At 43.4% G+C, this 16,967-nt stretch overlaps 2 gene segments (V, D, J or C) and 1 further gene; all 3 read left to right on the forward strand.

Annotated features, from left to right (window-relative positions):
• Positions 1-16,967, forward strand: part of Tcra (T cell receptor alpha chain) — a 1,796,232-nt gene that overhangs the window by 1,294,241 nt on the left and 485,024 nt on the right.
• On the forward strand, positions 7,351-7,867 carry Trav13-3 (T cell receptor alpha variable 13-3). The segment is given in 2 exon segments: positions 7,351-7,402; positions 7,584-7,867. Coding segments are annotated over 2 exon segments (336 nt in total).
• Trav8-2 (T-cell receptor alpha variable 8-2) lies at positions 16,168-16,631 on the forward strand. The segment is given in 2 exon segments: positions 16,168-16,219; positions 16,347-16,631. Coding segments are annotated over 2 exon segments (337 nt in total).

Genomic DNA, 16,967 nt, shown 5'->3' on the forward strand with positions numbered 1-16,967 from the left:
CTGCCTTAGAAAAAAACAGTGTAACCTTCCTTACCTTGGATTTCCCATGAGATAAAATTTTACAACACAAGTCAATGCATACAAATAATCTTAAATTATGTACTCTTCCACAGCACTGGACCAAAGAATGATATATGTATATTTTATGTGCTTTATGATAATCTTTTGCTGAAACAGCAAAGAGGTGGAAAACAACCTTATGTAACAAATATCCACTGCAGATGCCCAAAGCAGCAGCATGTGCATAATATTTGATAACTGAATGATTGCTTTCCTAATGATTTAGGGTCATTTAGAGTAAATAACTTGATCCCTTGTGGAACTCTGTTAAAGAGTTCTGAAAAACGTCTCTCCTTCCTTTCCCATAAGATGTTTTCAAAACAACTTCTCTTTACAACAAATCAAGCCCCTTATGGAAAATCACAATCAATTAAACCTCGGTAACAACTGAACTCGGCGCTCAGCTCCATTACACACTGACAACACAAGGCCTGAACCTAAGGCTCAGGGGACACCAGTGGGAGATGGGGTGGAAAGATTTAAGCACCACAAGGCCAGAAAGGCTGTTTTGAGGGTGTGCGTCCTAGAAATGTTAGGGATTCTTCATCGATGATACCATAGCAATATGGTTGCCTGAACAAATCCTGAAGAAATACAATAACAATAGATATGTTAACATGGAACGGGGTGACCTCACAGGCCGCACCCCTACACAGGGAACTATAGGCAACTAACAACTGTTGATGAATAATTAGTCTTTCTGAGGGCTCAATCTCTTATTGGTTATCCAATATCAAGAAGGGAAATCTGAATTCATATACATGCAAGGGCCACTAGACAGACTGAGCAAGTGGTATTTATGTATTTAGGCATATATACAAATATCAACTAGAGCAAGGGAGGCTGCAAAATTTAAAAGGGAGCAAGAATGAGGGGATTCCTGGGAGAAGGTGCAGGAAGAAAAGTTGAGAAAAAATGATACAATTATGTTTTATTTTAAAAAATTAGTCCCCACAATCTCTAAAAACTGAAATACTAATTACAAAATCTCGTTAATGTATCTGTCTTAGTAGGGTATACTATGAACAGACACTATGACCAAGGCAACTCTTATAAGGAAAACATTTCATCGGGGCTGACTTACAATTTAGAGGTTCAGTGCATTATCATCCAGGTGAGAACATAGCAGCATCCAGGCTGGCATAGTGCAGGAGGAGATGAGAGCTCTGCATCTTCACCTGAAGGCCACTAGGAGAAGACTGGCTTCCAGGCAGCTAGAATGAAGTTTTAAAAGCCCAGGCCAAAAGTGTCACACCTACTCCAACAAGGCCACAAATTCTAATAGTGCCACTCCCTGAGCCAAGCACATTCCAACTATCTCAGTATCCAAGATCTCTTAACTGAGTTTGTATAAAATTCAAAGTAAGTTACATTTCTTTCTTATTTCAAGAGGGAAGAACCCAGGCATAAAACTAAGGACACTGAAGCAAAATTAAAGCCCAGTAGTATCAATAAAATTTTGTGGCTCAGTGCCCAGTATCTAAGACTCAGTCATAATCTTTGGACTCCCAAGGGCTTAGATAGCCTCAGAGCTCCACAGTCCAGGTAGCTTATCTCTTAGGCTCAGGCCTGCTTCACTACCTACCTGCCTCAGTTCTTGGTAATCATCCCACAGGTCTGGCATCTCCAGTATGCTGGGGTCTCCACTGGAACTCAGGGTACACCTTCAGCAATGGCCTCTCCTTTCCTCTTCAAAGACTCAAACCATGGGCATGGTTCTAAGCCTGTGTCTCTCCATGATGTCTTCAATCCAGCAGCTTCCATGCCACCAAAATCAACATCACATGGGAGACTCTTTCATGTTACTAAGTTTGGCTGCCAGCTTGAGGTGCAGCCTTGGCCTTTTCTGGAACAGAACTTCTATGTGCTGATACTGAGGAAATCCTCCCTAGGAAATTTTTACCCCAGTGATGCTTGTTTCTTTTTAATCATAGCTCCGGCTAACCAGCATCAATTGTCAGTAAAGCAGTTTTCATCTCACTGGCTCAGGTCTTTTGCTAAGTACAGTTAATTCTTCAGCTCTAGTTATCCAGAAACCATAAATTTGCTCACTGGTGAAATTGTGGCACAAATGTTATGGGAATAATCAAATGGTTTCTGATTGTACTTAAAGCCATACTCAACACAGAATCTCTGCCTAGTACCACTAACTGGGACAAAACCCCATGCCTTGGTAAGTCATAAGCCCTAAGAGATAGCCTAGTACTCTTCTTTAGTATTCTTCTAAATAGAATTAACAATAAACTGTGCCTTAACTTCTCATCTTATACCCACTGATCAGTGCATCTCTCAATTGTTATTGGAGAAATTTCTTCTTTCAGTAGTTGGCTATTAATACAGAAACAAGCTCTCCTTTGGTGTGCATAACATAAGAGACTATGAAGTGTTCACATGTAAATGAGTAGTTGTATTGTGATATTCACCCAAAAGTACAGGTATCATAGCACAAGAGGGGAAAGAAAGACTGTAAGAGTCGGGAAGACTGGCTGTTTGTAGGGACAGTATTTGCTGGATATGACAGTACAATAGCACACATGAACTCTCAGTGGCTGAAATTTCCTGCTCAAGACTGGCATAAGACTAAGCTTGACAACATACCAGTGTGAATGGGGACAGGCTCATGATGTCTTCCCCTAGAAGAAGACATTGAGAAGTTATTGGCAATTGAGGGCTACTGGGAAACTCAAGTCACTTTCCTTCAGGCTGGGGACCCTGAAGGGCTACTACGGCCCACTAAGTGGTCTCACAGCCATTCACATACTTGGCAGCACTAAATGAACTAAGTGGAGAGAGAGAGTGCATGAAATTAGGAGGAAAAGTAGTGGTGAATAGGGTAGAGATATAAAGTGTGAGTATGGGGTGGATTAGATCCAATCACATTTATATGAATGTGGGAATTTCAAATAAAAGATTTAATAAAAATAATGTCATCCAAGAAATAAATGACTATACCAATTTTATAAAAAAAAGATTTTTCTTTTTGAAAAACAATAATAATAAACAATCTAGAATACTTCCTTATGCTTGGAGAAAGATTAATCAGACCCCTTTACACAGACAGGTCCAAGGACTGAGAAGAGCCCAGAGGGATATTCAAACGGACTAAAGTTACATATTGTTCTCCAAAGGTAAAATATTTTGAAGGATTTCCCTTTTCACCTTTCTCTCAGTTATAATGTTTATTTGTCAGGTGGCCATAAACACGTTTCAGATACGGCTAACGTGAATGAATAGACTGATTTCTATGACCCACAGTCTCTTCACTGTGCGCTTAGCAGTTGTCATCAAGATTTCAAAGCCTTAAGCTACGGTTTTACATTCTGACTGATTTCCTGTCTGGTTACTTAACTCAAAGTCGTGACTTATTTCCAAGCAGTTTCCAGTTGGCGTATGTATCTCTACTCCTTTCTACTCCTGCCTCCAATATCTTTTTTTCTGTTCTCATTCTGCGATGCTACCTCACTCTGGTCTGTGTGAAGAGGATTCTGTCCTGTGTGTTCTTCCTTTTGCACAAAATTGCTCCAGTGAATGGTGCCTGCTAAGGCTTAGGATGACTTCTTTTTTCTCCATTAATATATTTATTTATTCACTTTACACCCCAACCCTACAACCCATCCTGGCACATCAAGGCACTGCAGGGCTAGGCACAACCTCTCCCACTGAGCAAGGAAAGGTACTTACTCCACTATGTTCATAGCAGCTTTATTTGTAAAAGCCAGAAACTGGAAACAACCCAGATGTCTCTCAACCAAAGAATGGATAAAGAAAACATGGTTCATTTACACAATGGAATGCTACTCAGCTATTAAAAATAAGCACATCATGAAATTTGCAGGCAAATGGATGGCATTAGAAAATATCATCCTGAATGAGGTAAATATCATCCAGACCCAAAAGGCCATGCATGGTATGTACTCGCTGAGAAGTGGACATTAGCCATAAGGTACAGGATACCCATGCTACAGTCCACAGACCCACAGAAGCTAAATAAGGAGGGCACAAGGGAAGATGCCTGAAGCTCCCTCAAAAGTGGAAATAAAATAGTTACCTGAGCTAGACGGGAGGAGGGAACTGGATGGGAGAGGGACTGGTGAGGGGAACAGAGTGACTTCTTGGAACTGGAAGGTGATGCTTTCACTGTCTGCCTCCTGGTGTGCAAGCACTGCATAGTGTCCTGCTGTTGGAAAGATCTAGAATGTGGCAGATTTCACCCTGGAATCAGGTTACGTTTCATAAGAAAGGAAGCAGGATTTTGCCCAAGTAACCAAGCCTCTAGTCATTCCGACACATGATGAGTTGGACTTTGAGTTTATCAAAACCAAGTCATCTGCAGCAGGCTGTCTAACACAGGGTGTTTTCCTGAGACGCGTTGGTAATTGATTTTGGCTCAGTAATTCCTTACTAGCTCTTCTTGTGACGACACATTTGTCACTTTTCCTGTGGAAAGAAAAAGAAAATGCAGTCTTTATCCCTAGCAGTACTAATCAGATTGTTTACTCTCGGGGCCCCTAGATTATGTCATTTAGACGTCAGCAGTAAAATAGCGTGTGATTTCCTGAATACTGAGATTTTTCTGACATTTTCCTTTGCAATGTGTAAAGGTGGGTGTTGTAATTGTCTCAGACTAAAACAGCTTGTGTCCATTTTCAGTTGATAACTCTATACTCTCCTTTTTGAAAAGGTCACAGATTTCATGCTGTAGAAAGCACAGATCTCGCTCTGTTTGTGATCATGAAGCTTTGAACTTCAGTCCTAGGACAGTAGTGAGAAAGAAGCACACAGAAATTGTAAAATTTTGTTTCTCAGTCCTGCCCCTAGGGAGCGCTGCTCTCTCACTGGGAAAGGGCTTATATGCAGCCATCAGGCTGGGGCAACAAACACCAAAACCTAATTTCTCTACAATTTAAAACATTGTTTTGACTGAACGAATATTAGATAGTGAAAAAAAAATCTCAGACATCAGAGACAGGCATATTGCCAAGACTGACACGTTCCTAATAGTTTGATCAATGTTGCTATGGAGAAGGTATGGAAATCCCTCTGTCTGCCTCTCCCTTTTTTTTTTTTTTGGGGTCTCTGCTTCCTGTTTGCCTTGGTGACCTTGCTGTGCATCCTGAAGTTTGGACAGCTCTGTGAGTGTCACTCTGCTTCAGTCCATCTTCACAGAAAGAACACGGTGTGCCTTCACTCTGAACAGAGACCCTCCTGTGGCTGAGCTACCCACACAGCACTGAGGCTACAGGAGGATGCAGAGGCCAGGGACGCCCCAGCCTGATGGCTGCATCTGTGCATGTGCAGCAGCTGCTCTGGAGCTGAGGGGCAGCTGCTCATCCCTTGTCGCTCAGGGTCCTTCCCTCCATGTGTGACACCCTCGCCGGCATCTGCAGTGCCTCCTGAAGCTCACACAGGGAGTCAGCTTGTCTCAGGCATGGGGGGCTTTCAGACTCAGTGCAGGAAGGGTGGATGCTTCTCTGCCCGGAGGCACAAGTGCAGAACTGGACACAACCTGAGACTTGCAGAAGAGACCAGGGTCCCAGCCTCGGGATTGTCATGGTCCCTGAAGGTAACAGTCAGAGAAAGTGGAATCTTGGGAAGTGCTCCATTCCAGTGGGACAGATGGCCACCATTCACTTGTTTCTCATTTGCAAAGGAAGGATCTGATTCCTGAAGGGTGAGATTCTTACCCAACTCAAGATTCTACCCCAGTTGTCCCACAGGACCCTCCTCAGTGATGGGCTGAGATGGAGTAAGGCTGGCCGTGAGTTAACTTTGAACACATTCTTGTTTTGCCTTACATGACTAGTCTCACTTCCCTGTCAATCATACTTATAGTAAAAGCTTTAAAACACACATCTCTGTTGTTTTGGAAGCACAGTACACTATCTCCTGCAGTCACCAAGTGCCAATAGCACACAGCTGCTGTCTCCTGTCACTCTGAAAGGCAGCGCTTCTGCATTCCTTTTTCTCCTTTCCACTTTCTTCTTACAGGGGCATTTAACAAGCAAACGTATCACAAACCCTTATTATAATTAAAGTATCTATTAAAATAAACTTTGTGTATGTCTGAACACATTCATAATAGCCACAGTGTGCCCAAAATGTTTCAATGTTGAAAAGAAAGTGCAAAGCACTCCCTTTGCTGTAATTTAAGAAAAAGCCTGGATTCGAATCCTCTGCTTCGTCTTCCTGTGATTTCTATCACTCCATGTCTGTATCTGTCAGTCCTGTGAATCTATACCTGTGTCTCCTAAATACTTGGTCTCATTTGTCCCTGTGTCTGTGCCTGTATAGCTATATCTCCCACAAAGGGCTTCTGTTCTATATTGAACAGCACAGGAAGCGTCTCTTGGCGAAAGAATAAGGAATACTTTACATACATTTTAAAAGAATTTTACAAAGGAATATGCCATTGACTCCAACCTATGCCAAATCGTACCAAGTCATCCAACACTATTAAACAGTATGTGTGTGTTGTCTTTAATAGTTATGGCAGATATTATTTTATAAGACTGATTTCATTGTATGTTTGCTATTTGGGGCATTTATTACCATAGCATACATACATATATGCCTTACTCTGGGTCAGGGACATTGAGGTATGCATAGTTTAAGATCACAGCTATGCCTTAACATAGGTAGTAAACTTGATTAGAGAGGAACCCAGGGCAAATAAGGTTGGTTGTCACACTGTTCTTTTAAAGGCAGGTTAAATAAACAGGCTGAGTATACTCTAGGATTATACTCAGCCTTCAGCAAAAGTTTCAGTCTCTTAGACTGTAAGAAATATTTTCATATCAATGTATTTGGCACAACACATATTGCGTTTATTCCAAGAATAGGAAATCATTAGAAACAGATGTGCTTTAGTTTGCATGATTGAAATGCCTCTCGCTTTATTTAATTCATAGGTTGGTAAAGATTCTTCAGTCAGAACATGCATCTGCTTCCTAAAATAAATATTTGTTTCTTTTTTTAGTGTTCTTTAGTCTCTTGTAATAGAGCTGAGACAATTTTCCTCAGAGATCACTCACACTGCCTGTAATCCCAGAGTCATCTCAAACTGTCCCTCTCTCCTCCACTGCACTCCACCCAGACTCTCAGCCAGGTCTGGCATGGGAGGAGCTTCAGGCTCTGAAGGCTGGGAGGGAACTCAGCAGGGTGTGGCCAGGCAGGGTTCCTTGCTGGAGCTGACTGGTTGCAGAAGAAGGAGGGGACACTTCAACAGCCACCCTGACACCACAGCCCAGGGGCTGGTTACTTGCTTCTGTCTCCAGCAGCCACACAAGCACCATGAAGAGGCTGCTGTGCTCTCTGCTGGGGCTCCTGTGCACCCAGGTTTGCTGTGAGTCTGTGTATCAGCATTCAGGGCACCTGAGAGGATCTGGCTCAGCACATGTAGGGGTGGGGAGAGCAGCTCAGGAGTCCTGCAGAGCTCCCACCTTCTCAGAGGACATGGGTGTGCTCAGGGCTCTGTGGACACTGCAGTGACAGCCATCTGTGTCTCTTTCTCTGTTTCTAATCAGGGGTGAAAGGACAGCAAGTGCAGCAGAGCCCCCCGCGTCCTTGGTTCTGCAGGAGGGGGAGAACGCAGAGCTGCAGTGCACCTATTCCACAACTTTGAACAGTATGCAGTGGTTTTACCAACGTCCTGGGGGAAGACTCGTCAGCCTGTTGTACAGTCCTTCTTGGGCAGAGCAGAGAGGTGGAAGACTGACATCCTCCGCAGCCAGTAATGAAAGTCGCAGCTCTTTGCACATTTCCTCCTCCCAGATCACAGACTCAGGCACTTATCTCTGTGCTATGGAACCACAGTGCTCCCCACACACCTGCAGCCCGAACACAAACCTACAGCTGGGTGGGCGTGGCCCTTTGCAGTCAGGAGATATCAGGAAGCCCCAAAGAACATCTATCTAGTTCAATGTCTCTTTCTAGAGTTGGCAGTTTTTCCCTCAGTCAGCTTTGGGCCTCACAGGTCAGGACTTTGGTGTTAATCTTCGCTTCTCAACCTATGTTTCCTCCTGAAACACAAATATCCAACTTGGAACACACACACACACAGAGAGAGAGAGAGAGAGAGAGAGAGAGAGAGAGAGAGAGAGAGAGAGAGAGAGAGAGAGAGAGAGAGAGAGAGAGAGAGAGAGAGAGAGAAAGAGAGAAAGAGAGAAAGAGAGACAGAGACAGAGAGAGACAGATAGAGAGACAGAGAGAGACAGATAGAGAGACAGAGACATAGAGCTAAGGCTCAGCTAACAGTATAGAAGAGGGGCAGAAAGAGCCAGAAGATTAGGAAGATTGCTGGGAGCTGTGCCTTCTCCCAGCATCAGTTAGCATCAGAAAGATAAACACATAAAATCTCACCCATATGACTGCTCAAACATGAGCTGAACAAGGATGATATCAGCAGACATTCTAACCTGAACTGGGAAAAGCTCACAAGGGCAATGTGAACATTTCAAGCCATGTGTCCTGAACTCCTAAAAGCTACAGAGCAAAAGGAATGAACGACAAAGGCTGTCATCCACATGAAAGTGCTGTGGACATTGATATCTCAAGCACAATCAGTCCTGACAACAGTGGGCCAGGGCAGGCACAAATGTCTGGCTTATTGATGCAGCAGGAAGACATCCTCAGCTGTTTCTAAGCTGTTAAATAGATGGGAGGGGCACTTAAGGTTCTTTTTCCCTCCACCAGGTCCTGTTCCTATCCTTGAAATTTCTCTGGACTGGCCCCTATGTACAGTGCTCTTCTTAGATACAAACATGTTTATAAGCATTGTATTTCCCTAGTACACCCACCCCTAACATACCGAGGTGAGAATGTCATGTTTGGTACTGTAACCCTTACCAGAGCCTGTTGTGGGACTAGAGAGACAGCCCATTTCCCAACACCTACATGGCAGCTAATACCATCCGTACCTCCAGTTTCAGAGAATCCATCACCCTCCTCTGGGCTCCATGGACACTGAATACATGTGGGGCAGAGACATACATGAAGGGAAAACACCCACACACCTAAAAATAAAAATAAGTGAATGTATAAAAAAACAAAGCACAGGGTTGAGGTGGGGGCACATCTTACCATAGGCGCTCTAGTACAACCCACCATTGTTATTTTACTACATTTTGCTGTCAGATTGCAATCTAAATATGTGTGTTTGTATCCACGGTCCTGTTTTTGCAGTGGGCAACAGTCAGAGAAGACATAACACTGGTCAAAGTCCTGAGAATGAAATACTGAGTGCTCACCCCTAATGGACACCTTTACCCAGCCCACCAAGGCCCAAGGGACACTGGGGAAGAGGATGCAGAAAGAATGTCCGTGACAAAGTGTGGAGGGAGTGCTGTGAAATGCTGTCTTCTGGGCATGACGTGACTGTCACACTCATGAATTCACAGAAGCTGAGGTTACATGCAAAACACAAACCTATGCAAGACCAAGCCAACCAAAATCTGAACATTAAAGGGGGAAAAGGCCCAGGCCTCACCGAGGAGCTATTGGCTGTTGATGCCTGCTGAGGGAGGGAGAGTCTTCTTTGAGGGCGTGGCCACTGGTGGGTGTGCAGTGCTACAGTGGATGGCCCCACACCCATCCAAATGCGGACAGAAAGAACTGGACTTAGTGGGATTCAGAAGGAGAGAAGGAGTAAAAGAAACAATAAAGTAAAGAGAGAGAGAGAGAGAGAGAGAGAGAGAGAGAGAGAGAGAGAGAGAGAGAGAGAGATGTTTGGTTTGGAGGCAGAAATGGGAGAGTTATGAAATGCTCAGTGAGTAACAAAATATTGTTAAAAGAAATGAAAATACAAGCTTTTAAAATATAGAGAAAAATACTGGTAAATGTGTGGCTTAAAAGGGAAATCACAAGGGATAAACAAATGCAAAAAAGAAAAGGAAAAGACGAGGTGTTGGAGCAGCCTCTTTTGTGAGGTACCGGAAAGCTAGAGTCTCTATTATATCCATGGGCAGATGGTTATTGAACTTGGGGACTCATATTCTTTCCTACGCTCTCTGCTGTTACTGAGCCCATACTGAACAAGTGTCTGATGCCAAACAGATCTGTCCTCCTACTGAATGTGTCTCTTCCTTGGGTACCAGGCTCCTCTGCTGCATTCATTTACCCTTTGCATTCTGCTGAAATAATTATTCCTGGTGGTGGGTTTCACTACCTGCCTCAATGGTTTGTGCTCCTGAAAGAACAATACATACACAGCCTTTATATTTTAATATGATTTAGACAACAAATAGCTGGGCCACTGCCTAGCCTCCATGTGGTTAATCCCGAGTTATTACTTACTAATCCAATGTTCTATCTTGGCTGCCCTGGACCCAGTTGGGCTGCCCTCTGGGATGCACTCTCCTGCCTCCTTCACGTGACAGCTGTGCCTCTCTGTCCAACACTCTTCTCAGGCATCACTCATGGTGGATCTCCTTTCTCTTCCTTCCCTCCAAGTCCCAAGCCCAGGAATTCTAAAATCCTGCCTCTCTGTCCTCTCCAGCTGTTGGTTCTTGGCATCTTGATTTATTTACTAATCAGAGCCAACTAGGGGCAGGTTCCCTGAAGCTACCTGCAGTTTTTTTTTTGGAGGGGAACAAAGTTAGTGTTAGAATACAAGCAGCTACAGCATTCTGTGGACCAGGCAGATTTTCTCACCCTCCTAAGTCTGTCCACATTGGCTGTCATGAGGCACCTAGTGTTTGCTTTAGGGATTTTTCTCAAGTGCATTAGAAGCATGGGAAACACCACAGCCCTGAGATCACTGGCACAGGTATTGGTCCTTTGAGCTGTCAAGACCCCCTGAGAATTAGTTATCCTGCTTGAGTGAGACAAATATAGATCTCCTGCTCTCTCCTGAAACGTCAGGGTTTTCTAGCAGCCAGGAATGGCAGATCGATCGGTGGTTCCAAAGTCTGAACGACCTCAGGCTGAGGCACCAGATTATTTCCAGCTGATGGGGTCTTTTTTTGGCCACTGAGAGTGAGGCTATCAAGCCCTATTCATTTTCTGATTTTTCTAACACCTGGACTTTTTGGCTCCTTGGTGTCCAATCTTTCTGCTCTCCAAAATTTCGTTACTGGTTCTTTCTTTACCCTGCACTGTGGCCAAATGATGGCTTCTTGGCCAGTCCTTAATTTGTGGTCCCAAGTAGGTCGTTATTGAATCATAGACTCTAGGTAGCTCTGGATCGCTATTCACCTCTCTAATATACACTTCTAATCTTGTCACCCACATTTGGTACACTGTCCAGTCACATTGATACAAACTGTGCCCAAAATTACAATAGGCATCATTTATTTGCACTAGAAAATCTACTCATGGTTTGAAGCAAGTTTGGACATCTCTATCAGAGCCTTCTCTGACTGGATCAGAAAGCTTCCTCAAACCCTTTCCTTTGTCACCTTGTCTGGAAATACATGTGAAATTAGTAATCTTCATTTTTCTCTTCTTGAGTACTGGGTCTAAGTTGAAGGTTGGAACTGTGTCTTTCATAAAAGGCACCCAAGCACTGCCCATGGAATAGGCCATTTCACACTTGTTACACACACACACACACACACACACACACACACACACACATTCTTCATCATCCCTCAACTGTCTACAGTCTCATAACTTTAAATGATAATTTCAGAAATAAGCAACTCATTTATTTCCATTTCTCTCTCTTCTTGGCTGTCTGACCAATCTCCCTACCATCCTGCTGCATCGCACTTATGATATTGATGGGCCAGCCTGACTCCATCGTGAGATTAGAAGCCATCTACTACAAGGTCAAAATGAGTTCATCCATGTTTTCTGTAAAATTTAAGTTTGACTATAGCTTGACCCGTTTTCTGGAATTTGACTTGTTCCACCCTGTGTTCTGACCCCTACTCTAGTAAGATAAGATGTCCTGCCGGGCGGTTGTGGTGCACGCCTTTAATTCCAGCACTCGGGAGGTGAGGCCGACAGATTTCGGAGTTCAAGGCCAGCCTGGTCTACAAAGTGAGTTCCAGGACAGCCAGGGCTATACAGAGAAACCCTACCTTGAAAAAGCCCAAAACAAAACAAAACAAAAAAAGTCCTGCCAAATAATTTAAAAATAGTCTGCTAAGTTTCTACATAACCAAAACCCTAAGACACTCACTAACCTTGCAGCTGTGGGAGCTATGTAATAATACCCACTATTTTCTATTTCTTTTTTTTTTTTTACTTTTAACATATATTTGTTTTAAAACTATATTTTTTCAATGAAATCTAATATGCTCCTTCTAGATGTGAACTATAGAATTGTGCTTATTTTCTTAATAAAAACATTTCTTCATTTTCATGATTGCTAGTTAACAGCAAATTGTACCATTTTAAGATTTCTGGTTGTCAAGAAACAATTTGCAAAACACAGAAAATCAAGAAGGAAGACCAACACGTGGGTACTTCATTCCTCCTTAGAATAGGGAACAAGATACACATGGAAGGCGTTACAGAGACAAAGTTTGGAGCTAAGAGGAAAGGATGGACCATCCAGAGACTGCCCCACCTGGGGATCCATCCCATAATCAGCCACCAAACCCAGACACTATTGCATATGCCAGCAAGATTATGCTGAAAGGATCCAGATATAGCTGTCTCTTGTGAGGACTTTGGGATAGCATTTGAAATGTAAATGAAGAAAATGTCTAATAAAATTTTTTTTTAAAAAGGTTACTGATTGTCATGACCTGCAAGGGTCTGCAACAAATGAGGTTCTAGAACTGAAAGGAGAAATAGACACATACCCCGCTCCCTAACCCAGAAGCAATTCCTAACTGTTAACTGCTTACAAAGGAAACTTTAAGGTCCTCCAAAGAAGTCTCACTGGGGAAAACATCTCTTAATAATAATAATAATAATAATAATAATAATAATAATAATAATAATAATAATAATAATATTTTATTTATTTACATTTCAAATATTATCCCCTTTCCTAGTTTCCTCTCCAAAAATCCCCTATCCCCTCCTTACCCTCCCTGCTCCACAACCCACCCACTCCTGCTTCCGGGCCTGACATTTCCCTATACTGGAGCATAGAATCTTCACAGGACCTAGGGCCTCTCCTCCCATTGATGGCCAACTAGGCCATCCTCTGCTACATATGCAGCTAGAGCCATGAGTCCCACCATGTGTTTTCTTTGATTGGTGGTTTAGTCCCAGGGAGTTCTGGGGGTAATAAGGACACATGCTCCACTATGTTCCTAGCAACCTTATTTATAATAGCCAGAAGCTGGAAAGAACCCAGATGTCCCTCAACAGAGGAATGGATACAGAAAATGTGGTACATTTACACAATGGAGTACTACACAGATATTAAAAACAATGCATTTATGAAATTCTTAGAAAAATGGAGAGATCTGGAGGGTATCATCTTGAGTGAGGTAACCCAATCACAAAAGAACACACATGATATGCACTCACTGATACATGAATATTAGCCTAGAAGCCCAGAATACCCAAGGTACAATTTGGAAAAAACATGAAACTCAAGAAGGAAGACTAAAGTGTGGATATGTCGGTTCTTCTTAGAAGGGAGAACAAAATACCCATGGAAGGAGTTACAGAGACAAAGTTTGGAGCTGAGATGGAAGGAAGGACTATCTAGAGTCTGCTCCACCTGGGGATCCATCCCATAAACAATCACCAAATCAGACACTCTTGCAGATGCCAACAAGATTTTGCAGATAGGAGCCTGGTATAGCTGTCTCCTGAGAGGGTCTGCCAGTGCATGACAAATACAGAAGTGGATGCTCACAGTCATCTATTGGATGGAGCACAGGATCCCCAATGAAAGAGCTAGAGAAAGTACCCAAGGAGCTGAAGGGGTTTGCAGCCCATAGGAGGAACAATATGAACTAACCACTTTTTTCTATTTCAAAGCTATTTTATCAAATCCCTCTTTAGGATGACATCTCCTTGTGACAGAAAATAAAGCTTACTTAATTTGACCAAAAAATTTGTGTGAGTGGTCTTTACACGTATTTTGTGGGATTTACCTTATGAGTCATCTCAGCCAGGCATTTCTCTGCTGTTCATGCCCTCTGTCCATTTAACTCCGAGCAAGCAGGCATCAAAATGGCTGGTTAAGAAGGATGTGTAGTGCTGCGATTTAGATATGCCAGAGACAAGCCACATGTGCTTGCTTCTGTTGAAGCAGTGGAGCTCCTCCTACACGTTATGTCTGTTCAGGGGAGATGAGTGTGTGGGAGGTTCAGAACTATTTATCATTTGAGTCATTCCATTGACATAATGGTATGGATCCCCCACAGTGGCGGATGTGGTGTGTGTAGGAGTAAATGAAAAAGAAAGGACCAACATGTAAAGAGCAACTGCAACACCCTAGGATGCTGGAATCTGACCTCTTTGTCATGTAGTGTTTGCTTCTTTGTCTGTCTGTTCATTTGTCTTTGGAGACAGGATTGCTTGCATCCCAGGCTGACCTCCCCCTTGTTAAATACCTGAGGACGCTCTGAGTCCCTGATTCTCCTGTCTCTATCTCAGAGATGCTGGAGTCATAGGCAAGTGCACCATGACCAGTTTGTATGGGAGAAGAAAACAAACCCAGGGCCACATTCGTGTGCCCAGTTAACTGAGCTCTATCCACAGGCCACGCTTAGAGACTTGGAGGGATATGGACCACTGTCTTCTGTAGGACAGTGACGGTGCTTTTTCTTTGATTGGACTTTTGATGACCTCACATATCCTGTAAAAGCCCCGTGTATGTGTTGTGCGCATCCCTTACGTTATTTTTAACTCCTGTTATTTATAACACAGAACTTGTTGACTGGAGGAGCTACTATTTCTATTTTCACCTCTTTCTATGTCTTGCTAGTGTCAATATGTCAAGCTAAACAAACTTTTCATAACATTTCTTTTATTCACCATACTATTTACAAAGAAAGGAGTGTTTATTCAAACTGAGGGTGAGAGAATTTTTTTTAAAGCTGTGTTATTGGCGGGAGCAGCCTCATGTTCAGTGTAAACTACAAGGTGTTTTACATCCTCTCTCACTCATTTGAAAATAAAAGCTTCCCCAGAGCCCTTTTCTAGCATTGTCTAATCCCGCCCCCCCACACACAGGCAAATTCTCAGATGCATTTACTTCGCCCAATCTTTATTTGATAGAAATGTAATGAAATTGACATTGATTTAATTTCCTTATGTCTTTTTGTAAGATTATATATAATATGAACACATATGAAAATGAAGCTCTCATTGGTGCTGTCCATTCACTTTGGGTCTGTGGCATGAACTCAAGCTGTCAGGTTTGCATAGCAAACACTACCTAGTGAGCCATCCTTCTGCCCTCGCAAATACATTTTCAGGAATTGCAGTTGCTTAATGTGATGGTTTGAATATGCTTGACCCAGGGGGTGGCACTATCAAGAGGCATTACCTTGTACTCCAGTAGGTGTGACCTTGTTGGAAGAAGTGTCACTGTGGTCATGGACTTTAAGACCTGCAACCTAGCTCCCTGGAAGCCAATCTTTACCTAGCCGCCTCTGGAACAGCTCCTCCTGCACCATGCCTGCCTGGACGCTGCCATTCTTTGCCTTGATGATAATGGACTGAATCTCTGAACTTCTAAGCCAATACCAGTTAAATGTTGTTTTTATAAGAACTGCCTTGATAGTGTCTGTTCACAGCAGTAAAACCTTACCTAAGACACTTAGGAACCCTAGCAAGGCTGTTCAGAAGTATCCTGTAAATTCTGGAATTTGGTATCTTCTCTGCTGACCTCTTACCAGAACTAATCTATGCATTCTCTCACTCTGTGCTGAAAGAAGACAAAGTAGAACAGCCTTGTACGGGCTGCAATCACCTCTGCTCGTCTCCATTATAGAACACTTGGGTTCCAATGGCAGAATGCTATGCTCACCACTAGATGGCAGTGCCTCTCTGTCAGAAAGATGGGGGTTGCAGTTAGGGGTTGGACGAGGGTGCTGAACCAAACCTGTCTATGATTGGCTAAGCAAAAACCAGAGACTCAGCTGGACAAATATAAACTCATCAGCCAGAACAGACTCTTCTGTCCTAGGAGCCAGGTTCCACTTCAGGGTGCAGCACAGCGTTTCCTGTGACATCAATAAAGCAAGAAAACTGAACAGATTCTTGGGAATATCTTTGGTGACTCTATGGTTTCAAGTGGCCTGTGAGTTTGGGGCTGGTAGTGATAGGAATGAGGAGACCTGAGTTCAGAGGCTACGTGGCTCTATTTGGAAATGCAATTTGAAAACATACTCACTGACTCTTGTTCTCTGGCCTGTGTTTCTATGTAGGGGCGAAGAGCCAATGGGGAGAAGAGAATCTTCAGGCTCTGAGCATCCAGGAGGGTGAAGATGTCACCATGAACTGCAGTTACAAGACTTACACAACTGTTGTTCAGTGGTACAGACAGAAGTCAGGCGAAGGCCCTACCCTGGTAATCTTAATACGTTCAAATGAGCGAGAGAAGCGCAGTGGAAGACTAAGAGCCACCCTTGACACCTCCAGCCAGAGCAGCTCCCTGTCCATCACTGCTGCTCAGTGTGAAGACACTGCTGTGTACTTCTGTGCTACTGATGCACAGTGTGTGGCGGGCACCTGCAGCCCTGACACAAACCTCAGAGCTGCTTCCTAGACCCCACCAGGAGGTGAAATGTCTTTAGACTAAGAAGCCCTCCAATCACTTTACCTAAGCCTCTCCTTTTACGGCTGGGGCTTGGAGCCACTGCATAGTAGGGAGGCAAAGATTTGAGTCTCAAAGGCAAAGAAACAAACATCTAAGTCTGGTTCTGCCTTTAAGACTTCTGTGGTTTTTCAAGCCCTGGTTTACACACTAGGAAAAGGAAAACTTGTACAAAGTCAGTTCCTCATCCAAGCGGGGAAGCATGGTCCCTGATGCCACATTCTGATGTGCT

Source organism: Mus musculus, chromosome 14 (genome assembly GCF_000001635.26).
Source record: "Mus musculus strain C57BL/6J chromosome 14, GRCm38.p6 C57BL/6J".
Classification (NCBI taxonomy): domain Eukaryota; kingdom Metazoa; phylum Chordata; class Mammalia; order Rodentia; family Muridae; genus Mus; species Mus musculus.